The 22,147-nt window shown below is 39.2% G+C and overlaps 5 protein-coding genes across 26 annotated transcripts; 4 read left to right on the top strand and 1 right to left on the bottom strand.

The window, feature by feature from the left end:
• Positions 1–61: 61 nt before the first annotated feature.
• LOC108867125 (eEF1A lysine and N-terminal methyltransferase homolog) lies at positions 62–4,076 on the top strand. 4 transcript variants are annotated; one of them, XM_048570295.1, is made up of 4 exons: positions 62–245; positions 3,170–3,283; positions 3,393–3,461; positions 3,688–4,076. In XM_048570295.1, the coding sequence occupies exons 1-4, from the start codon at positions 62–64 to the stop codon at positions 3,759–3,761; spliced, it is 441 nt and encodes a 146-aa protein (XP_048426252.1). In that variant the 3' UTR covers positions 3,762–4,076. The 4 variants fall into 4 exon arrangements, with proteins under 4 accessions (XP_048426252.1, XP_048426250.1, XP_048426251.1 ...); XM_048570293.1 differs by having other exon boundaries at positions 3,140–3,283; XM_048570294.1 differs by having other exon boundaries at positions 3,140–3,283; positions 3,593–3,712.
• A 710-nt stretch (positions 4,077–4,786) lies between these two features.
• LOC103945524 (probable hexosyltransferase MUCI70) lies at positions 4,787–10,589 on the top strand. 18 transcript variants are annotated; one of them, XR_007253118.1, is made up of 7 exons: positions 4,787–5,007; positions 6,249–7,332; positions 7,465–7,716; positions 8,352–8,533; positions 8,629–8,732; positions 9,266–9,409; positions 10,072–10,589. XR_007253118.1 is itself a non-coding variant. In XM_048570325.1 (6 exons), exons 3-6 carry the CDS (start codon positions 7,249–7,251, stop codon positions 10,302–10,304), a joined length of 678 nt encoding a protein of 225 aa, XP_048426282.1. In that variant the 5' UTR covers positions 4,818–5,007; positions 5,618–5,682; positions 6,249–7,248; the 3' UTR covers positions 10,305–10,589. The 18 variants fall into 18 exon arrangements, 3 of the variants coding, with proteins under 3 accessions (XP_009354378.2, XP_048426282.1, XP_048426281.1); XR_007253117.1 differs by having other exon boundaries at positions 8,629–8,747; XR_007253116.1 differs by having other exon boundaries at positions 4,788–5,007; positions 8,451–8,533; positions 8,629–8,747; positions 9,135–9,409.
• A 976-nt stretch (positions 10,590–11,565) lies between these two features.
• Positions 11,566–13,285, top strand: LOC103945526. Of its 2 annotated transcripts, XR_007253119.1 has the most exons (5): positions 11,566–12,143; positions 12,219–12,296; positions 12,407–12,650; positions 12,810–12,877; positions 12,986–13,285. XR_007253119.1 is itself a non-coding variant. In XM_009356108.3 (4 exons), exons 1-4 carry the CDS (start codon positions 12,012–12,014, stop codon positions 13,041–13,043), a joined length of 336 nt encoding a protein of 111 aa, XP_009354383.1. In that variant the 5' UTR covers positions 11,566–12,011; the 3' UTR covers positions 13,044–13,285. The 2 variants fall into 2 exon arrangements, 1 of the variants encoding a protein (XP_009354383.1); XM_009356108.3 differs by lacking the exon at positions 12,407–12,650.
• Positions 13,286–15,058: 1,773 nt separating this feature from the next.
• LOC103945523 (eukaryotic initiation factor 4A-I) lies at positions 15,059–17,450 on the top strand. The gene is made up of 6 exons (XM_048570327.1): positions 15,059–15,317; positions 15,399–15,536; positions 16,278–16,511; positions 16,749–16,788; positions 16,875–16,972; positions 17,091–17,450. The coding sequence occupies exons 1-6, from the start codon at positions 15,207–15,209 to the stop codon at positions 17,106–17,108; spliced, it is 639 nt and encodes a 212-aa protein (XP_048426284.1). The 5' UTR covers positions 15,059–15,206; the 3' UTR covers positions 17,109–17,450.
• A 295-nt stretch (positions 17,451–17,745) lies between these two features.
• LOC103945514 (protein RETICULATA-RELATED 4, chloroplastic) lies at positions 17,746–22,046 on the bottom strand. Its single transcript, XM_009356087.3, has 8 exons — positions 21,296–22,046; positions 20,750–20,818; positions 19,950–20,081; positions 19,801–19,854; positions 19,672–19,716; positions 18,657–18,796; positions 18,011–18,136; positions 17,746–17,918 (listed from the first exon to the last, which is right to left on the bottom strand). The coding sequence occupies exons 1-8, from the start codon at positions 21,833–21,835 to the stop codon at positions 17,870–17,872; spliced, it is 1,155 nt and encodes a 384-aa protein (XP_009354362.2). The 5' UTR covers positions 21,836–22,046; the 3' UTR covers positions 17,746–17,869.
• Between the last annotated feature and the right edge of the window lie 101 nt (positions 22,047–22,147).

Below are 22,147 nucleotides of genomic sequence, written 5' to 3'. Positions count from 1 at the left end.
TTCACCAACTGAAGTCTAGTCAAATCCACAGAAATCATCAGAGCAGCAGCAGGAAAAGGAGATGTTGAGGGACGAGTCGAGCTGCAACACCTACAACTATAGCGACGCCCTCTACTGGGACGCCCGCTACGTCCAAGAAGGTGGCTCCTTCGACTGGTACCAGCGCTACTCTTCCCTCTGCCCTTTCGTCCGCCACTTCATCCCCATCTCCTCTTCTGATCTCATGGTCGGCTGCGGCAATGCCGGTACTCTTTCTCCATCCACCCATTTCCCTTATTCTCTTTTTCTTCCTTTCCCCTTTTGTTTTCTATATACATATATATATATATACTGACTCTCTGTTGTGCCTTGGCCCGTTCGTTAGTGCGGAACCGAGATTCAGATTACAACCTCACCAAAAATCACACACAGTTGAACAAAATAAAGTACAAGAAATAAAGACACTGAGAAATTTACGAGGTTCGGCAAAAAAACTGCCTACGTCCCCGGAGAGATATTGCTCTTCACTATGAGAATAACAGTACAAGTATACATGAGTTAAATCGATATAACTCAATCCCATATCCCTTGTACACCCACTCACAGAATTTTCCCAAGAGCCTCACTCTACCCCAAGAGTTCTTTCACTAGAATACTTTTCACTCTAGCTCTCTTGATTTTCTCTCAACCCATGTTCAACATTTTCCATGGGAGAGCCGAATGCTCTCCCCTTGGATGCTCTCACAAAAGGAATGCTCAAAAACAAATGGTGCCCTTCCTTCTTTTTTCTATTCACTCGGCTGCACCCTTCATTCCCTTTAAAAACAACCAAATACAAATAAAATAATAGGGCTACTTGCTAGCCTTTTCCTTTTCTCCTCAAAACAAGGAAAGCAACAATGATTTTGTCCACCTTATTATTTTATTAGCCGAAAGTGGATGTGAGTTGGCCACTTGGCCACATATTCCAACAATCTCCACCTTGGCCAAGTTCCAAAATCCATTGGCCTTACGTACCAGCATGCACACTCTGAATCATCCTCATTGGTCCTGTTCCGATTCAGTCACTGCCAATGCATGTGCAGCTGCTGCAAGCTAAAAATCACCATTTAGCTTCAGACAGGATCTCAACACATCCTCGTCTCCTCCAGCAGGTTTTCCTCCTCTTCATTGTCTGCAACCTGGAAACTCGTCCGCAAGCCTATTTCCAGCAACAACCCATTGAGCCAGACAAAATTCCCACACTTCCTCCTACCTCAGGACCTTCTCATCACCTGTGAATCCCATAGCTCCACCTGCTGCAAAACCCCTACAACACTTGAGACTAAACATCACCAGGAGAAGTGTTGCTTCGAGTACCTAGAGGGCATACTCAAAGTCTTCCACCACAAACTTGCTAACCCAGCCTTGCACCCGTAGCACTGTGGACCCTTGCCTCCGGAACCGGATCCGAACCTGCTGTCTCTCTCAGATCCTCTTTCCAATTTTCTTCCACGATTTCAACCTTGAATAGCTTAAGCAGTCTTGTGTCCACCATCATCCATGGTCTCTTGTGTGTATCATTCCACACCAAAGAAGCTTGCACCTGCTCCAAACTTACTGTTTCTTTCCTTGCAGTAAAGTTTCACAAGGTTCTCGTACAAATCTGAAAGTGAGGTAAGAAGAAAGAGGCCTTTGTCTTCTTCCTCAACATCAACTTTCGCAGTTGATCCAAGCATCCCTAAACACGGCTTCCATTTCTTCAGACTTCCATTACTCTCCTTTACCAAGAGCAAAACCGCCTCTCCCTTTAAACTGCTCAACTGAAAATTCCATGGTGAACAACAAATCTGGACCTCCAACGAACCAAAGCCCCCAACGATGCTCTGATACCAATTGTTGTGCCTTGGCCCGTTCGTTAGTGCGGAACCGAGATTCAGATTACAACCTCACCAAAAATCACACACAGTTGAACAAAATAAAGTACAAGAAATAAAGACACTGAGAAATTTACGAGGTTCGGCAAAAAAACTGCCTACGTCCCCTGAGAGATATTGCTCTTCACTATGAGAATAACAGTACAAGTATACATGAGTTAAATCGATATAACTCAATCCCATATCCCTTGTACACCCACTCACAGAATTTTCCCAAGAGCCTCACTCTACCCCAAGAGTTCTTTCACTAGAATACTTTTCACTCTAGCTCTCTTGATTTTCTCTCAACCCATGTTCAACCTTTTCCATGGGAGAGCCGAATGCTCTCCCCTTGGATGCTCTCACAAAAGGAATGCTCAAAAACAAATGGTGCCCTTCCTTCTTTTTTCTCTTCACTCGGCTGCACCCTTCATTCCCTTTAAAAACAACCAAATACAAATAAAATAATAAGGCTACTTGCTAGCCTTTTCCTTTTCTCCTCAAAACAAGGAAAGCAACAATGATTTTGTCCACCTTATTATTTTAATAGCCGAAAGTGGATGTGAGTTGGCCACTTGGCCACATATTCCAACACTCTCTGCTTTAACTGCTCTGTTTGGTTGCTGAGAAACTCAGAGGAAAGTACAGAAAGAAATTTGTTTGACGTGGGAATTTGGCTCATTGATTGATCGTTGTGCTTGTATTCATTTATTGAGACTTTTGTTAAGAGTATTGGTTCCCGAAATCCAGTTGTTCTGATCATTCCCGTTGCACTTCAGATATTTTTTTGGTAATTTTGAGCTGGGTTTTTTTAATTATTGAGAAGTTATGGTAAAAATCAGAGAAATTGGGGTTTAGGGTTACTGCTAGTGGTTGGTTGAACATTGTCTACTCAAATTTGACCCCTTTTATTTTGGGGATTTTGGCATGAGTATGAATTCCCCAAATTAAGGTTCTGTTGTGTGTTTTCCCTCTGTTTTGTCTGATAGATATATGATTTCCATAGCAGATGCATTCTGTGTAGGTCATAGAATGAAAAAAGTTGCAAAGAATCATTTTCTTTCCCACTATTTAGCAAATTTGATGTTGAAAGTAATGGTGCACCGGATGCAGTTAGGGTCCCTATGCGTGGCATTGTCCTTGCCATCCGTAGGAGAAAGATTTTGATGCAACAGTTATGCGGTGTCTAGCCAGAAGGCACCCTGACATCTGTAATTTCGTCATATGAAGATACTTCCTATGGTTTTGTGTACTTGTTGACTAAGGTAATGATGGAAAAATGTTCTCTTTCCCAGTTATGTCCGAGGACATGGTCAAGGATGGATATGAAGACATAATGAACATTGACGTTTCATCAGTGGCTATCAACATGATGATAAGCAAATATGAGCACATACCTCAGCTGAAATGTATCCTTTTGGAAATCTACTTCATCAAAATCTCTAGAACTACTTTTAATTGCTTTTTTATTAGTACCTATTGGAGACTCTAGGTATGTTTCCTATATGGATTGTATAGACATGCAAATGGATGTTAGAGATATGAGTTTCTTCCCAGATGATTCGTTTGACGGTGTCATTGATAAAGGTATGAATCTATTTCTTTGTGTACTCATTTTAGAAATATACAATGTTGTGTACTAATTTTCTTTTTAACGTCTTTGTAAACCTTTGTTGCTGCCATCACCTGTTGCACCTTTGGTTTGTGGTCTGTCAAAGGAACTCTTGATTCACTGATATTCTCAATAAAGTTAAATTGGATTCCGTAATAAAAATTAATAAAAAACTGATTGGATTCCTTCCTAATTTTCTAGAACTTTGTGCGGATCTCTTGGGTTATGAGCGGTCAATTCAGATCCGTTCATGCAAAGCAATTCCCTTGGATTAATCTACGTATGTGAGCGGTCAAATCAAATCCGTTCATGCAAAGCAATTCCCTTAGAGTAATCTACGAGTGAGTATGTGTGTGTATGATATGTATAATTTCCAAACTCATGCAAATACATGCCAAATTCGAGTTCGAGATCGAGATAATTGCCTGTTTCTTGGCGTGCCCGGCGAGGATTTGGAGAGCCATGGAGGAGATAGACTGTGGTGTGAGTGCTGATCGAACGAAGCGGAGAGAATGAACTCAATGTTGAAAAGCCCTAATGTTAGTAATGAGCAGCTCGAATTTTACTCAATAAAATTTAATTCAATTTCATGTGCATGATTTAGTAATGCTATTTTCTCTGTATGTGTGTGTGTGTGTTTTTTTTTAATCAAATTTTCTCTACGTTTATGTAATTAAAAATGAAGACGTGTGATAACACAAAAAAATATCGCCTAGTAACAAGGCCTAGTAACAAGCAAATGTTGTATTCACTTAGTAGATAGTGCGTTTTTCTTATTTAATCCAATGTGTTCCGTAATATGGGAAGATGTGAGAAGAAGAAAAAAAAAAAAACACTAAAACTGTTATTAAAAAGCCTTGTTGGAAATTCAACGCCTTACTCTCAAGCGAAAGAAAATTACACGATCGCATTTTCATTGACTACTTTTTCTTGTTCGATCTCGATATTCCAAATTCCAATCTATTCTAAACTATTGTGAGACGGGTGATTTGAATCAGAATTTAAAACACTGTTTTTGTACATGTCTATTTTTGTTCTTCTTCTTTAATCATTTAAGTCAAGTCCAAAATCAGATTCTAATTTATTCTTCATCCTTAACAAATAAGTTAATCTTACTTATTATCGACATGACTGCTTAAATTTATTCAAATTGACTAAATCAATGTGTTACGCCCTTGTACTCAAATTCGATTTCGCAATGCCTCACATTAAGTCAATAGTGCGTGACACGGACATATCGCTTTTCTTCTATATCGTCAATAATAATCATTTGAGGAAATACCCACATTGACTAAACTTTGACCCTTGCCTTGCCCAAACAAGCATACCCCAGTCCATGATATAAGTGCTGTAAACGGACGCATATACCCTCCCCATTTTCTCAAAAATTACAACATGCCACCGGCATTTCCTCGCTCGCTCTCCCTCCTCCGTCTCCCAGTCTCTTTTGAAACTTCCATCGATGACGGAGAATTGCATCGGCAAAGTTGCAGTCACTGGTTTTCAGGGCTCTCCGGCGAGGTATTATTTTCGTGAAATCTTCGCTTGTGGTTTCACCTGTGTTGTTTCCGGTGCTTTTTCAGATTGAAATTTGACAAGCATTTAGGGTTTTTGTTTCGGAATTTCCCGTGTGAGAGAATTAGGGTTTTGAGTAATTCATGTTATGGCCCTTGTTTATGCTGTATTGACTGAATTTGAGTTAGGATATCTTCTTCTATGATTGTATTTAGTTTCTAATTTGCATTGCTTTATGGTATAGTTGTTCATAGGTTGGAGCGAATGGTTTTAAGCAGCTGTATTTCAGTAATCAGTATGCTTTCTGTAAATCCCCACTGGTTCAATGGGTTGGTTTCGGCCCAAACAGTTTTGATTAAGACATTAAACTTTTGTCTGCAAGGATATGCTTTCGTTTTAGTTGATCTTGTTAGCATTGTTATTAAAACTGGATTTAATTTGGAAAAATGTATAGTTGCCACTTGCCAAGGTGATTCATGATATGTTGAATGACCGTGCTTTTTAGCTATGACTATTTCCCTCTTGTAACTCAGCTTGCAATGTAATGTGTGTTTATGGACCACCTTGATTTCCATAACTTTACCTTTCAACTCTGTTTCTTCGTGTTTGTAATCAGAGTTTTGAAATATTGTACCTGTGATTTACTGGCGAAAATTGAAGCTTCACGTTTTCTCTCTTTAGGTATTGCATTTTTTTTTTTTCATGATTTATGGTACATAGAGAGGATGTTTTTACGTTTAGCTTTCTCTTGATTAAAGCTTGCTTCTTTAGATACAAGCATACATGAATTCATGCTGTCTGAATTCATGGCTGCATGCACGGGCTCTTTTCCTCCGGCTTTGATCATATGATGGTGTCGGCAAGTACAAAGTTGGTTCTAATCATCTTTATATTTATGACTTTCATCTTAAGATCAAAGTCATGAAGGAAATGTACTTACCCCATTACCCCATTACCCAAAGTTGCTACTAAATTTCAGCATGTATGTAATCAATTCATTTTGCTCTTCTCATAATTTGTTGCTCGAACTTTCACCAATAACCGGGGATTCCCTGCAAGGTTATCGTGATGATGGTCTTTGATCGATTCTACCTGGATCTCCCTTTTAATTATTGTACCCTTGTAGACTGTTTAAAATGGATTATTACCGCACCAGTAATGCTAATAACATTATTCGCGACAAAGTTTTGTTACTTCTTATATTGCCCTTCTTTCCCTTACTCGCGTCTGTTCTTTCTGTTTGCCAGCACGATTCTCTTCCACAACAACCAAAATCAGGGCAGCTTGAGACGCTAAAATTGTTCAAAACCATGTTGGAGCGCCTCATAGCAGTCCTACATATATCCAAGAGAAGCATTTGGCCTGGTTTGAAAGACGTGTCGGTCTCATATGAGAAGCAGATAGTAAATTTTGTTAATATAAATAGACCGAGGAAGCAAGTTCCTCCTCTGCAACAAGGGCAGCTCCCCCCACCTCATATGCACTCCATTCAGCAGTCGCAATCTCAAATTCCTAAACTTTGGTGCTTGACCAAAGAGTATTCAATGGTTAAGTTAGATTGCGAGGAGGAAGAACTGCATTAGAGTTTCTTCTTGTTTTCTATCGGCCTTTGCTACTAGGAATGCACACTTATTATAGAGGAGTTCTAGTTTTATTAGGAATGTGTGATTCGATTATGAGCAGGTTTCTTTGTTCCAGTTATAACCAAGGGGTCTCACCCTTAACGTAACTTCCTGTAAGAGTTTGGAATTGAATTGCCTTCTAGGATGGTAGTTGCCAGAAAATGCCGGAAAGGAACAGTAATTGGACCTGGCTCGACTTTGCAGTTTGCTTTGATCATTATTATGCTTCATGGTTAAAACTTGCAAGCTATTAGTGACAAGTTAATTATTTGCTATTAGTGAATTTGAAGCTCTTCGTGATGGTCAAATGATAACAATTGAAATAGGTGATATTTGGTTGCATTTAAGGTAGTTATTTTGGTCATGACTTAAACATGGCAAACACCATTGCCCATGTTTAGAGATGTTAAAACTTGGATTTCCAATTACTGTTAGTGTTTCTAATATACCCGTGCATCATATCTTGAATCCCAGTACACTGACGTTGCTGAAGCAGACCATTCTTTAATATTAGAGCATTTTCAGCAAGCAACAATGAGGTGGAATCCAGAAGTCAGTGCTCAATCAGCAGTTGATAGTGAGTCTGTGAAAGATGAACGAAAATCTCATATGATAGTTGCAACAGATGCATGCCTTCTGCTGCTTTGCTTCTGGGGAGTCACCTATAGCTGCTCGTGTTCTTAGAAATTATGAGTTACCGACAAAGAAGGTACAGTTCTCATTCTTCCTTTGGGAATTGGTACTTAGATGTACTGCAACTTCATGCATCCATTTATGCTCACAGTTTCTCTTGTCGTGCCATGTTCAATGTCGTTAATGATCGAATTCTGTGTTATAACAGTTGTTAACATGGGACTGCATGTGTTTTTGCCACAGCTTCATCAAATGAAGGATGTAAATGACTTGAAGATGAAACAGGGGATGGGCGTTAAGCCATGGGTTATTCGGCAACATATGTCCTCATGCCAGTGTTATCATTTCCATCAGCAGTTGAATATTTTGCAGTCACCAATTCAGCCATTAAGACTGCTTGTTCCCACAAACTATCCCAACTGTTATCCAATACTCTTGGACAAGTTGCCAGTTGAGTCAGGTGAGAAAATAAGGACTCCCCTTTGACATGTTGCTATTGCGAATTCTTGTTGGATAATATGATGAATTTTTCCTTTTTTTGACTTTATGTACTCATTTTGCTTTCATTTGTTGAATTGGAAATTAAAAGCGTCTCTTGCTTTTACGCATGAATTTATTAGGAATGCGTGATTCGATTATGAGCAGGTTTCTTCATTCCAGTTATAACCAAGGGGTCTCACCCTTAACGTAACTTCCTGTAAGAGTTTGGAATTGAGTTGCCTTCTAGGATGGTAGTTGCCAGAAAATGTCGGAAGGGAACAGTAATCAGACCTGGCTTGACTTTGCAGTGTGCTTTGATTATTATGCTTCATGGTTAAAACTTCTAGCTATTGGTGATAAATTAATTATTTGCTATTAGTGAATTTGAAGCTCTTCGTGATGGTCAAATGATAACAATTGAAATAGGTGATATTTGGTTGCATTTAAGGTAGTTATTATGGTTTTGATGTAAACGTGGCAAACACCATTACCCTTGTTTAGAGACGTTGAAACTTGGATTTCCAATTACCGTTAGTGTTTTTAATATAGCCCGTGCATCATATCTTGAATCCCAGTACACTGACGTTGCTGAAACAGACCGTTCTTTAATATTAGAGCATTTTTGGCAAGTAACAATGAGGTAGAACCCAGAAGTCAGTGCTCAATCAGCAGTTGATAGTGATGAACAAAAATCTCATACGATAGTTGCCACAGATGCATGCCTTCCGCTGCTTGCTTCTGGGGAGTCAGCTATAGCCGCTCGTGTTCTTATAAATTATGAGTTACCGGCAAAGAAGGTACAGTTCTTATTCTACATTTGGGAATTGGTACTTAGATATAGCCGCTCGTGTTGCTTTTTGGGATGAAATTACTCTAAATACACAGGAAGCAGCTGAACATAGAATTGACGGGGATGGATTTATTGGGAAACGGCACATAGTGGTTGTTAAAGATCTTCCCTTTTCGGACCAAAGGTTAAATGGAAAGATCCCAAGGGTAACAACTTTCAAAGTTAGGTTAAATTGTTATCTTTTCCTCTATTTTCATTTAGTTTGTTTAATTCAATTTGAAAATTCTATCCTGATCATGTTGCTATCTTTTGTCATCTGTCATTTTCTATACTTTTTTTTTTTTTTGCAAACATTTTTGTTTTCATGATTCATGAAAGCTATTGCAACATGGAATCTATTTTCAATAATTACATCAATAACTCCAGTAAAATATGATTACTTAAGCGGAAGAATATTAATCAAAGGGACGCTGGATCTGTTATTCATGATATAATAGGTTTAAGCTGAATGTCAAATATCCAAAATTTCTGTTACAAGTGCTAGCAAAATATCATATAGGTGTATGTGGATATATCTCTGAGACTTCGTATATTTTTGCTGGCGTTAGATGCTGCCCCATCATCTTTTTGCTCATGCAAAGTATTCCATTTGGGTAGACTCAAAGTCCCAATATAGGAGGGACTCTTAGGTGTGCTCGAAGTCCTGCTTTGGCGTTCAAATTCTGTACTTGTGTCTCAGAACATGGAGCACGGAGTAGCATTTATGATGAGGTGAAGGCTATTGTTAAAAAAAAATGGGCCAAATCAGAAGAAGTTGAGGTGCAGTTGACTCAATACCAATATGATGGCATGCCAGAAGACAAGAGGTTCAATGGAAAGAAGGGTATGCTTCTTTTTCTTTCACTTGTCCTGGCTTGATCTGTCTTATGAAATATTGCTATTTATGATGCTTCATGATTGTAGCAATTCTTAATTCTTTGAGTAGCAATCCTTGAATTCCTTTGCTTCTTTGTTGAGTAAATGTTTTTGAAGTAGGAGCAGTTAAGCCCACTGCATGCCTTGTTAGTGCTGGCCTTAATTCTCCACGAGAAGTGATTTACTCCTGGGTTTTACCGAGTATATCTTAAAATTTTGACGTTGAGAAGAAAATTCGAAATTTAAAATGAATCTGTTTATTCAAGTTTTCTTATATGTTTATTCATGTTTTCTTATCAATTTGTCTGAAATTTAAAACCAATCCGTCGATTGCCTTAATTCTGCATGTTTTGACTTGCTCCTCTGTGCATCATACTCATACACTGATGCTAGGAGCCAGTCTGCTCCACATCAATCTACTTCAGATTCATATTTTCCCAACTCATGTTTAAAGTGGGTTATGAGCCCTTCCTTGCCGTCTGCTGCCACCAAGCTTATTTAGATACTTGAGAGTTAAGATATAACCATACTTAATACGACAAACTCCAAAACTACAGGATCTAGAATCCAGTGATCCATTGTCTTGCAATCTGTTCCTATACTGAACCATTGCATCGTTAACCTGTGCAGCTTTATCTGAAGCATCTGTTATCGTGAGGGAGCATACACCATTGACTAATATGTTTATGTGCCTCTGGTTCAACGAGGTGGTTCAATTCACTTCTCGTGATCAGCTTAGTTTCCCATATGTTTTATGGCGGCTGAAAGTGCTTGAGAACGTCAACGTGTTCCCTGTGTGTACCCGGAAAGATCTCGTTAATAGTATGGGTCACATACGCAAGGCTAAGCCACTCGGAAGTTGAGTCTTAGGTAATGGGGTAGTGCTTCCAATTTATTGAACAGGGGTGCGCTGGGGCACTCTCGGGCATACCTGGGCTGTAGTAAATTCCTTCATTTGTTCGTAATTTCAGCTGGCGCTTCCATATTTGAATTTTGTTCATAAACATTTCTGAGTTTTCTCCATTGCACATCAAAAGTGCTCATAAAACAAGAGCTGTTAGATCCCGTTAGAACAATCAATCTAACGGCTCTTATTATAGTGTGCAACTCAAACTGCACCTTTCATGTGCATTAGAGAAATCCTCTTAGCATTTGTTGTGCAGGAGCAGGCCTTCTGGCCGGTGTTTGATTTTCTTGAGTCGGATCGGACCAGCAGACATGGAACGATTAATTTCTATTGCGCGTTATATGGAATTCGTCAGCAAGATGGATTGCCCTTGCAAGGTTATCGATCTCATACTAGTAATGTTAGTGATGCTTGTGTTGTGTAATCCGGATCCTTCTTTGAAATTCCATCAAAGGAGAACACAAAACCGTATTGACGGGATTTTTTTATTTCGGTCCGCGGTACTTGTTTACTTGGTATGTCAACTTTGCTCTAGGGTACCAGCTATTTCGAGTGTTTTAATTGTTATATCTTAAGTTTTATATTTTTAAAGAAAAATTGAACGGTTAAAACATTCAGAGTACGCAATCTAAGAAAGTCCCTTATTATTAGTAACAAATGGACAAAAAGTGAATTGCCACAAACACTTGTAGTACGAAAGTTCTACTATACTGCGATGACACGGACAATGAATGAAGTTAAATCCAAGACATCATATTTTTGAAACAGTTTAAGTAAAGGAAAGTCAGCAACTGTTTCGTATAAGGCGTTTAGATCATATGAACATTCATACTTAACCAGATAGATACTGGCAATAAAAAATTGGAGAGGACCTGTACAGACAAAGCAATAATGCTAAGATAGAAATCTCAGCATTAAGTTAGTCCAACTTAATCTAGTCTAAACCAGTTCAATTTAGTCACTGAAGCTAGTACAGACCGAAATAGTTTGGTGCAACAAACGCATCCAAAGTTTACTTCGGAAGCCTAGTAGGCATTTTCTTTTTATTACGTGGCACAATCTGGTGCCTTGTATATGTTTTCCACGGCTGTAGATGAAAAAGGAAGCCCAGTTAGGCATTTTCTTTTTATTACGTGGCACAATCTGGTGCTTTGTATACGTTTTCAACGGCTGTAGATGAAAAAAGAGCACAATAACGACAACCTAATGCCTAATAATCAGTTCAGTTTGGTGTTCTGGTCGGACTCCGTGTACAATTCTCTCTCCTCTTCCTCCTCCTCTCTCTCTTCCCTATCTCTCTCTGTTCAATCCGAGTTATTCAACCTATCCCAGATCGCAAGAAGATAAACAGCCCCAATCTTCTCTGCCCCACAACCCTGAAAATCCCAATTTATCTAGCAAGGAAATAGAAAGGCACATTCTTTTTCTTCCTTTCTCTCTTAGAAAATCCCAATTCCTAAAGCCCCAATCTTTTCCACCGAATCGGGTGATATTGCTTTAGAGCTTTTGGGAGACAATTTACCCTTGTTTCATCGAATGGAATCTGATCTGAAAACTTCCTCCTCCCCCTAGAACCCTAGAAAATCCCAATTCGTCCCTTGAAATCCTACACTGTTGAACTTTAGAGCTTTTATTTCGTTTTTCTGCGGTGTTGTAGAGATCCATGGCTCTTCGGCGTGTGGTTGGAAGTAGTAATTACATTCCGAAATTTGGAAGACTTGCTGCGTCCAATCGTCTATTTGGTATTGGAGGCCATGAAAGATACGTTTTCAAACCCACAAAAAACAGGAAACCAGTAAGTACGATTTGCTTTGCAGAATTCACACTCTCTCACTCTCACTTATACACTCTCCCTTTATTTGAATTTCAGGAAGGGTTTGATTATCATATGTATTTAGGAGGATTAGGGCCTGCCCGTTTCGCCACACTAGAGTTCAACAAGCTAAAGGTATGTATTTGTATGTGTATATATGTATATGTATGTATCGATGTATGTGCTTGTTAGCGAGCCCTAGTGGTTTTATTGTTTACATCTTATGGTTTGGTATTCTCTTCTAGAATGCGCAACTGCAGATTTCGAGAGTGTTGAGGGTGAAAGGCATGCACTTCAGGGAAGAGTTTCGCAATTCTTCTGAATTTTATCGTCGTTGTTACTTGATGATGTTGGAGGCAGTTGGTGCCGACGGGGTTAAATTATACAAAACAGAAATCCGTGTAGATTCTATTGACAGCAATATGGCTTTGCAAGACTTTTGTGTCATCGATGATAAGAAACGTCCTATAATACTATAGCATCACTTAGGTAACTGTATACACTTATTGCATTGATGACATTGTGCAGTTGCTTTGATCATTGTTGTATTAAGGGTTTAGGGCGAGGGCTGAGGTGGATAGATTGCTATGTTATGTCTGATTATGTATTTGAATTGGCATTGATCATCAGTTTATTGGCATGAAACAGATAACTTTTTTGCTGAATGATGCTTCAGACTCCAGTGTGCTGGATTTTTTCGGATACCTTATATTCAGGTTTGCATCATTTCTTTTGTTTTTGATTTACTGATGTCGAGATTTTCATTACTGAACCTTCATGGCTGAATGCTCGTCGTCGGTGGACGATTATTGCAACTATAACAGAGGCAAAGGAGGCGAAGATGCTGTGTGCGTGTCTGCTGGATGGGGCAAAGCAGCATGACGATCGACCTTCAGTAGTCTCCTGCCTGAAGCTATGTTATATTCGGATGCTGTAGCTGGATCTTCAATTTCAAATCATTAGTTTCTTTCTTGTTCGGTCGATATTTTTAACTAATCTAAATTACTGGTTGGAAATTTAAATAAGTGATTACTTACCAAAAAATAACATTGGTTAAGATCTTTAAACACTTATTGTAAATAATATCGTTTGTTAAATAAAAAAATAAAAAAAATCTTTGAACACTTGAACATGTTACTATATCTAGCTTGCAGCTCAACGCTTCGTTCAGTATCTTAAATTGAACAAAGTTGACTTATTGTTATGTTGAATGAAGAAATAGATTTGAACTTCTAAATTTAAGTTAAGTTGATGATAAAAATATAAATTAGTCGGGAACTCATAAACGATAGAATTCCAATCCAACGTGCATAATCGACTCACATATTGCACACAAAGAGCTGTGAAAATTTGAAATCACTTGATTAATGTTAATCATATTTTTAAATAAGGGTTATGTCATTAAGGCTAAAAATTAGAGAAATATATAAGAGCAGTTCCACCGGGGAACTGATAAGCCAGCACCTAGCCAAAAAACCAGCCTGGCACCCAGGCTATCCACTCCAGCCTAGCATTTTGACCGGCACCTAACCCAAGTCAGGCAAGAGACCGGCCTAAAATCGACAGGCCCACATGCTGGGCCATCTGATGTCAGTCGGGCCATTAACCTCCTGCACGATCAACACGTCGCAGAGAGATCTTGGTGCAGAGCTCCTCGAGGCTAAGGTTGAAGAAGGCCAATTTGTAGGCGGAGCAAAGGACGGTGGGGATGGGGGTACGCCCTCCTCGAGGCTGAGGTTTAGAGAGAGAGAGAGAGAGAGAGAGAGAGAGATCCCTTCCACTGTGTTCTTCCCATATCCCTTCATCTTGTTAATGTGTTTCTTTCTTCTACACATTGGAGGGGAGTGGTGGGGGAGCTTCTGGGCAGAGACAGGGGAGGGGAGCGATGGGGTAGTTTCATATCACTTCATCTTGTTAAATTATTATTTTATAATAAAAATTAATAATATTTTAATAAAATTGACTAGGCTATTTGGTTTTAGGGGTGGAGATGTTTTGGCCTATTACTGTACACTTAAGTCTATTACTGTACACCTGAGTGGATAAATGAACGAGATGCTGGCACAAAATCTTTAGGGTTGGAATTGCTCTAAGGGTCATTGAGGGTGTTGGTGTGCAAATGTTTGTTCCTCAAGACAAGCCCTTGTCCGAGAGTGTATATCAAGTGTGAATGATAAATGTCAAGGAAAGGCCTTTAAAAGGCCGACGACCCTTTATGTGTTTGTTTGTAACGCTAGACGTGCCACTGTTGGCTCGACATTAACCTCGTTTAAAGTGTGGTGAGGGGATTCAAACTCGTTGCTTAGGCTATTATATTCCTTCGAGCCAATATGATCATACTGATGTCCGTTAGTTATATATATAGAAGAGGCCTTTAAGAAAGGGATTTTCATTTTTTTTAATGGAATATTACCGGATCAGCTATGAAACTCACATTACATTGAACTTCAATAATATGAACCGTTTATTTTTCAAGTTGCACCTTATAAATCATCTTGCAAAATATTAGTCAAATCGGAAATATTTGAAATATCAAATTGGTTCCAAGAAATTAACAAACACTTTGTTCTATAAAAAACGATGAAATTTCATCATGATAACTAAATAGACAAATGGTTTTGGATTGAATTGAATTTCTACAAGTGAATCGATACTTACAAAATAGACAGTTTGAATTGTTGAACTTCGATATGGGATGGGTCCACAACTAATCCCCATTTTTTAAGGGCTGTAATTCATTTACTTTTCACACACTATTTATTAATTTTTGTTATTTGATATTCTTTAATTTATTTGATTTGACATCCGAAAATTAAGACACTACGTCTAAAGTAAAATGGGTGTGGATATATATATATATATATATCATATAAATAAAATAAAATATTAGTGAAGTTATTCAAAAAAAGAAAATTAGTGAATATTCCAACACCGCACTCGGTATCAAATGCAAGCAACCACCTGAACACCGCCGACTTTTCCAGCTCAAAGAACCTCTTCACAATCAACCCTCCGGCCTGTATCACCTCCGAAAAATCCTCGTCCATGGCGGTGGATGCAGCTATTGAAACCCTGTCTCCTCCGTTTCACTCTCCTTCCCATTTCAGCCCACAGGGCCACTTCTACCTCGCCGTCGACGGACACCATTTCAAGATGGTAATTTCTCCGCACCCATCTGCGTAACAATCGAGATTTTTGACCCCTGGGAGTTAAAAGTTGTGAAATTTAATTGTGCAGGAGACGTTGATGGACCTATTGGGCGTGGCGGGTAGGCGTCCGGGGTTGCCCATGGTGGTCTGCTGCAGCTCACGGGACGAGCTCGACGCCGTCTGCTCCGCCGTCACCAATTTCTCCTATATCTCTTTGGCTTCTCTGGTAAATTTTCAACTTTCCTTCTTCCACCCACACTCATTAGCCATTCCCTCATACAGTGTTATTGTTTGATTCAGTTCTTAAAATTTATGTACATGAGCAGCTAATGGTGTCGAAAAGCCTCAATATGCATCGACCCAAGGCGAATAACCCCGAGTTTTTCGTAACTTTTATGAACTCAGTTGTGTTACATAACTTATGAAGCATGTTGATTGAAAGCAAAAGGGTATGAATTTGACAATGTGTGATGAATAAAGTATTAGGATCATGTCCACCTTCATGCTGATAAAAAAAATTGGTCATTGGAAGAAGCTTTAGTGTGGGCTTGGTGCTCGACCAAAGAGTATTCAATGGTTAAGTTAGATTGCGAGGAGGAAGAACTGCATTAGAGTTTCTTCTTGTTTTCTATCGACCTTTGCTAGTAGGAACGCACTTATTATAGAGGAGTTCTAGTTTTATTAGGAATGCGTGATTCGATTATGAGCAGGTTTCTTTGTTCCAGTTATAACCAAGGTCTCTCACCCTTAACGTAACTTCCTGTAAGAGTTTGGAATTGAGTTGCCTTCTAGGATGGTAGTTGCCAGAAAGGAACAGTAATCGGACCTGGCTCGACTTTGCAATGTGCTTTGATTATTATGCTTAATAGTTAAAACGTCATTACCCATGTTTTGAGACGTTGAAACTTGATTTCCAATTACCGTTAGTGTATCTAATATAGCCCGTGCATCATATCTTGTATCCCAGTACACTGACCTAGCTGAAGCAGACCGTTCTTTAATATTAGAGCATTTTCGGCAAGCAACAATGAGGTGGAACCCAGAAGTCAGTGCTCAACCAGCAGTTGATAGTGAGTCTGTGAAAGATGAACAAAAATCTCATATGATAGTTGCAACAGATGCATGCCTTCCGCTGCTTGCTTCTGGGGAGTCACCTATAGCAGCTCGTGTTCTTATAAATGACGAGTTACCGACAAAGAAGGTACAGTTGTCATTCTTCCTTTGCGAATTGGACTTAGATGTACCACAATTTCATGCATCCATATATGCTGACAGTTACTCTTGTTGTGCCATGTTCAAGGTCGTTAATGACCGAATTCTGTGTTATAACAGTTGTTAACTTGGGACTGCATGTGGTTTTGCTACTTTATGCATTCCATGCCACGTCCCTTCTATTTTCTCATGTATATAGCTTCCTTCCTTACAATCCTCTGTGCAGGAAACATATACGAGGCGTATGACAACTTGTTTGGCTGGAGGTTTGTCCTACAAAGTTGTACTACTTTGTTAGTTGCATATTAATGGGGTTTGCTCTCTTGCGACAACTTTGTCTAAATGCATGCAGATGGGATTGTAATCAACATGGTCGTGGGGGGTGAGGTCGTAACTCTCAAAAGTCTTGAAGAAAGTAGCAACCTGGTCATAGCTGAGATGCCCATACATGTGAGTTTGTCAATGCTTACGTTTCCCACATTTTGTTTAGCCACCTTGTTCCTTTCTGTTTCTCTCACTGTCTCACATAGATGGGCACTCGTTTGATATATGGTTGGTTGGATTGCAGATTTCTGAGATTTTATGAAGAAATATAATGTGCTATGCTGGCAGACATGTTAGAGAAATGATTCCTTGTACTTGCTGCGGTGGTCGAAGCACTTGCGCGTGATCTGAGTGCCCTTTGAGTGGTTCCGACGATGTTGAATTTATACTGATTTGTGATTTTAGATGAGACTTGGTTTGGTATCACTTGCCTAGCGGATTATTGGCCTAATAGATAGAAGGAAAGACACTAGTTGGTTAGAAAAGCCCCGTGTAGCGTCCCTCTTTCGAGACACGGTTGGTTGCTTTTGAAACATCGGTAGAATCAAATAATATCAACGATATATCGATAGTCAATAATGAATTTATATGCTTGTTGATTGAATAGTCATGAATTATTAGTGCATTCTTCCGGTGTTGGGAGTGTCATCAGATTGTTTTAGGGCTTAGATTCGTGCGCGATTTTTAACTTCTGTTCTCTAAGAGGATGTATGTTGTGTTGAGTTGAGTTGGCACTTATACTACTTCACTCTCACAAGCTATCTTGTTTGAGGACTTCCATTGGACGAGTACACTGCCACTGTGGTGTCTGTTACTGCAATTAGGGTTTTCTCCGGCAGTTGACTGTGACATCTAAAGTATGAAGGAAAATTTCATTCTTTCTTTTGCACTGCGTAGGATGAACCAAACCAAAAGCACCCGTATAATTCCATTGATGTACAATCTGTAATTCTGTAAAATGAAATCAATATCCAACACCAATTTACTTACAACAATCATGTGACTGGTTATCTGCCGTGCGCTCTACTCTCGGATCTTTTGAATTCCAATCCAACGTGCATAATCGACCCACCTGTTCCACAATACAAAGAACCTTATGAGAATATGAAGACTCAGAGCACAAGAAACCAATAAAATGGCATTCAAGGAGAACTCAGATCATACATCAAGGAACCCAAGAACGTGTTGCCAGTTCGAACAGCAAAGCACATTGCACTCAGTATAAGCTTGTGTTGGTGCAGCAAGGGTTCTAGAAGGCGTTGTTCAATTACTCCGGCAAGAACTTGGTACCTTTGAAAGAAAAGAAATTTCATCATGCACGGTTGGAATAATTAAGCTATGATGAATTTCCAGATTCTTCAAACACATCACTGACTATAGTTCAGACACATAAACAAGAATGTGCATCTTCACAATACGAGTTGAGGAGTTAAAGATACTCGGATTGTATTTTAAGATATCCTTTCACATACATTGCTGTTGCAAGAATTTTGTAAACGGTTTCTTCCGTTACCACGTTCTTGGAGACAATATATGGATTCAAATAGTTAGAAGAGCTTGTTTCTCTTTAGTCATATGCTTACGACCCAAAGCTTCATGATAACCAGAAAGGCCCCAGTTCTATCTAGAAATGCCACAAATGGTTTTTTTGAAAAGATACGATTCTCCATGATTATGACAGTATTTAAAGCCTCGAAATTCTTTATGCATCAGTCAGTACAGAAATGTTTGTTAATGGCCTAAACTAACGGTTCGTGAAGGTTAGAGTAAACAATAAGTAGAATACTTAAATCTGAAAAAGCCCTTGTACCTTAGATTGCTAGAAACCGCCATATAAACTCCATAGGCCACACTAGTTGACAATATGGGAACATCCTCTGCTTCACCAGCAAAAGATTTATCGATAGCTTTTCGTGCATTAATCAAGGCATTGGTTACACCCGTACCAACCTGAAATGATTTTTAATCAAAATTGTAATCCATCATATGAGACCAAACGGCTACTATGTCAACAATATTGACATAGTCGAATAAGAGAAAAGAGAATCAAAATTCGAAGAACACTTCATATGTACATTCTGCAACAATAAAACAAGACAAAAACAATCTAGTAATGTACCAAAACTCCCATTTCTTTCTCTGAATGTATAATATTGCAGACAGCAATTGAGAATTACATTACTTTCAATGACAAGAAAGCACACCAGAGCCTCAGAATGGTGAATAAATTCTCAGACTGGTTGGAGAAGCTCATGCCTTTGTACATTATTTGGAGAAAAAGAAATTTGCAACTTTACCATACTTGAATGTTGATACAGCATTAAAACTAATGGCGTTCTACCAATGGCTTAATTTAAGTTTGCCAAAATTGAGTCCTGATTAGATTTAATTTTTAGACAACAAGCTCAAACAACCAGTGGTGTGATCGTTAAATTAGAATCAGTAATGGATTTTAATCTTGAGTACAGAAAGAAAATTTTGATAGACATACTGCATAAGTATCTGGCATGTTTAGTACAAATGCTAGTAAATTTAGCTTATATGCCTAACAAAAGCTGATATAGATTTTCCTGCATAACTTAAAAAGTATGAACAGTATTTGATGATTGCTGAAAATTCCTTTGTTTCCAACCAAGATAGAACAAATATCAAGTATCTTACGGGAAGCTTTGGCCATCTTCAGTGTTCTAATGTCACATGAAAAGTTCATGATAAAAGGGAAAACAAAGAGGACAGCCACAATGTTTTAGTGCGTATATGTTACAAAATATTCTAAGAAATGCTAAAGCTAAGGCATTTCGAAACATGTAAGGTGTTTCACTTACCAGAGATGCACCAGTCCCGACTGCAAATAGTTTAGCTCCATTTCTCTGAATAAAACGATCAAAATACTATAAACTCCAATGCGCCAAAACGTCAAATAATTTTAGATGACATAACACAAAATCACATACCACTATTGCGCCTATTCTCTGTAAGAGTGAGTAAGATGTTCCAGACAAAGCTACCTGCAGGCAATATTGATGACTCACATGATGTTATAGTTATACTATATGATAAAGTGGTAACTTGTAAAGCCAAAAATAATAAAGCAAGAAATAACCTGGAAAGCATTATCCGGACACCCATAGAAGAACTTAGCAATACGGCCTGCGCTGACAGCAAGAGGTGGTCGAAGTGAAACAGTAGGAGCGGGAAGCCAGACAAGCATAAAATCAGCTATGATGGCCATCACCTAAGTTTTAAAAAGAAAAGAAAAAATATCCGTTGGGGTCAAATGGAAAAATGGTGGAACAAACCAAAAACAGAAACACTACGAGAAAAGGAAGGCAAGAACATATAGCATGAATTGGACCAAAAGACTTCTGCTAGAAAGTTGAAGGATCGCTGCAGAACTTTTGCACTCAAAGCAACTCATAGCTTGACATAGATTAAAGCTTATGACAACAAACAGAAAACTAAATCTACTGATTGAAAAAACACAAGGGCATGAAATATATAAAAAAGAAGAGTAAAAATGACCAAATACATGAATATGATTCAATGATTCTGTAATTGGAAGTGCACAAATTGCACATAAGGTTGCTAACAATAGTTTGCATTGAGCTCAAAACGAACAAAGATAGTTTTCTGCATCCATTCCAATCCATGACCCAAAATAAAGAACATGCTTCGCTGAAAGGCAGAATTTCCTAGTTTAACTTATTTATTTCAACTTTATATCAAATGGCATATCTCAGATTCCCCCAAAGCGTTTCAGAGGATTGTTGCGCTAATTTTACAAACACCACTTGTATAAACTGCTCATCTATGAAGCAGATGGAAACTACTTTGATTTGCGATGATAATTTTCCATTATATAGCACAATGAAATCAAAGCTCTTATTTATATAAGAGACATACCACATCCGCAAAAACAAAATCCAGCTCTTTGGTAAAATTTTCTCGGCGCCGCTCCAATTCTGCAGCAGTCTGAAAAATGAGCAACATAGAAAGGCTTACATCCACACTCAGAGATACTCCAAATTGTACTTCATGTTCAAAAGTCAAGGATATCCAATGCATTATAGGGACACCATCTATGTGAAGACAGAAGGACTTACACGGAACGGGTTCACCGTCACGTGCTGTCCTTGACAGCACATGGCAATGCATTATATGGATAAAAGACGCCACATGGCAGTAAACCCCTTACATGTAAATTGTCCCAAATAAGAACGGTTGATGGCTCTTCCTCTCAAAATTCTAAGAATTATGACTTTGTTATATTTTTGGCATCAACAACAATAACCACATGCAAATTTGATCATCAAATTCTATTAAGAAGAATTTTACTCTTAATAAATCATACTAAATCAAGTGACATAACATGGGGAGGCGAGAAAATAGGTAGGGTGAAAATCACTATTTTGTCTCGTAAAAGGAAGAGAGTAAATGAAAAGCGGGGACCTTGGTGAATATCCCAACGCCGCACTCGATGCCAACTTTAGTCAAGAACAAGTCGTCCGCAAGCAACCGCTCCTTGAACCCATCAAACCCAAGCAACCACCTGAACACCGCCGACTTCTCCAGCTCAAAGAACCTCTTCACAATCAACCCCGGCACCCGCCCCGCCTCTATAGCCGCCGCCAAGTCCTTCGGCAGACTCTCCGACGACCTCCCAGCCTCAGCCATTGCCGCGAGGGCCTCCGCCTTGTTTCGATCTCGGTCCTCACCACTTCCATCACCGTCATTGTTATTACCTCCACTTCCGCCGTGTCCACCTCCGCCTGATGGGGGCTCACCGCCGTACGCGGCGGCTGCGAGCGGGGATCGGTGGAAGCGGGAGGTGGTGAGTTGGAGGCAGGGAGTTGGGGTGATTTTAGTGCGCGAGATGATGGTGAAAGTGAAGCTTTTTGGAGAGAGAGAGAAATGGCGGGGGGTGTTTGGTGAAGGGGGAAATTGAGAGTGAGAAGTGTAGAAGTTGGAGATGGTGGTGACTGTAGCCATTGTTGGTTGTTTTGCGGCGCTTTACTTTCACTACCTCCCTCCCTCTTTTCTCTCTTTCTCTCTCTCTCCTCTTTGAAGAAGTAGAGAGAGAATTGGAGAATCAGAAATGAAGGTTGTTGAGAGAAAATGGGTTGGTGGATCCAACTGGGTCTTGGTCTTCTTCCTCTTTCAGTTTTCGTATTTTTTGTGTTTTGATGAAATGATTTGAATGTGATTTTTTGTGGACAAGAAGAACCTATTGACTTTTGGGGAGTGAACTAAAATTCGAAGAAAGTGAATAATTGGACAGCATTCCACGAAGATTGATAGTAC

This window comes from the organism of the source record quoted next, unplaced genomic scaffold (assembly GCF_019419815.1).
Source record: "Pyrus x bretschneideri cultivar Hongxiangsu unplaced genomic scaffold, Pyrus_bretschneideri_v1 Contig52, whole genome shotgun sequence".
Taxonomy (NCBI): Eukaryota; Viridiplantae; Streptophyta; class Magnoliopsida; order Rosales; family Rosaceae; genus Pyrus; species Pyrus x bretschneideri.
This window is presented reverse-complemented; position numbering and strand designations above follow the sequence as displayed.

Bases quoted from the DNA above. Each gene is read 5' to 3' on its own strand.
- LOC108867125 (XM_048570293.1), top strand. From the start codon at position 62: ATGTTGAGGGACGAGTCGAGCTGCAACACCTACAACTATAGCGACGCC. The intron at 3,284-3,392 runs GTATCCTTTTGG...TGGATTGTATAG, and splicing joins GCACATACCTCAGCTGAAAT to ACATGCAAATGGATGTTAGA. The intron at 3,462-3,687 runs GTATGAATCTAT...CTAATTTTCTAG, and splicing joins TGACGGTGTCATTGATAAAG to AACTTTGTGCGGATCTCTTG.
- LOC103945524 (XM_048570324.1), top strand. From the start codon at position 7,249: ATGCATGCCTTCTGCTGCTTTGCTTCTGGGGAGTCACCTATAGCTGCT. The intron at 7,333-7,499 runs GTACAGTTCTCA...TTTTTGCCACAG, and splicing joins ATGAGTTACCGACAAAGAAG to CTTCATCAAATGAAGGATGT. The intron at 7,717-9,265 runs GTGAGAAAATAA...CTTGTGTCTCAG, and splicing joins CAAGTTGCCAGTTGAGTCAG to AACATGGAGCACGGAGTAGC.
- LOC103945526 (XM_009356108.3), top strand. From the start codon at position 12,012: ATGGCTCTTCGGCGTGTGGTTGGAAGTAGTAATTACATTCCGAAATTT. The intron at 12,297-12,809 runs GTATGTATTTGT...GGCATGAAACAG, and splicing joins TAGAGTTCAACAAGCTAAAG to ATAACTTTTTTGCTGAATGA. The intron at 12,878-12,985 runs GTTTGCATCATT...CAACTATAACAG, and splicing joins TTCGGATACCTTATATTCAG to AGGCAAAGGAGGCGAAGATG.
- LOC103945523 (XM_048570327.1), top strand. From the start codon at position 15,207: ATGGCGGTGGATGCAGCTATTGAAACCCTGTCTCCTCCGTTTCACTCT. The intron at 15,537-16,277 runs GTAAATTTTCAA...CTTGTATCCCAG, and splicing joins ATATCTCTTTGGCTTCTCTG to TACACTGACCTAGCTGAAGC. The intron at 16,512-16,748 runs GTACAGTTGTCA...TCCTCTGTGCAG, and splicing joins ACGAGTTACCGACAAAGAAG to GAAACATATACGAGGCGTAT.
- LOC103945514 (XM_009356087.3), bottom strand. From the start codon at position 21,835: ATGGCTACAGTCACCACCATCTCCAACTTCTACACTTCTCACTCTCAA. The intron at 20,819-21,295 runs GTCCCCGCTTTT...CTCATTTTTCAG, and splicing joins GCGTTGGGATATTCACCAAG to ACTGCTGCAGAATTGGAGCG. The intron at 19,717-19,800 runs GTATGTGATTTT...CGTTTTATTCAG, and splicing joins AGAGAATAGGCGCAATAGTG to AGAAATGGAGCTAAACTATT.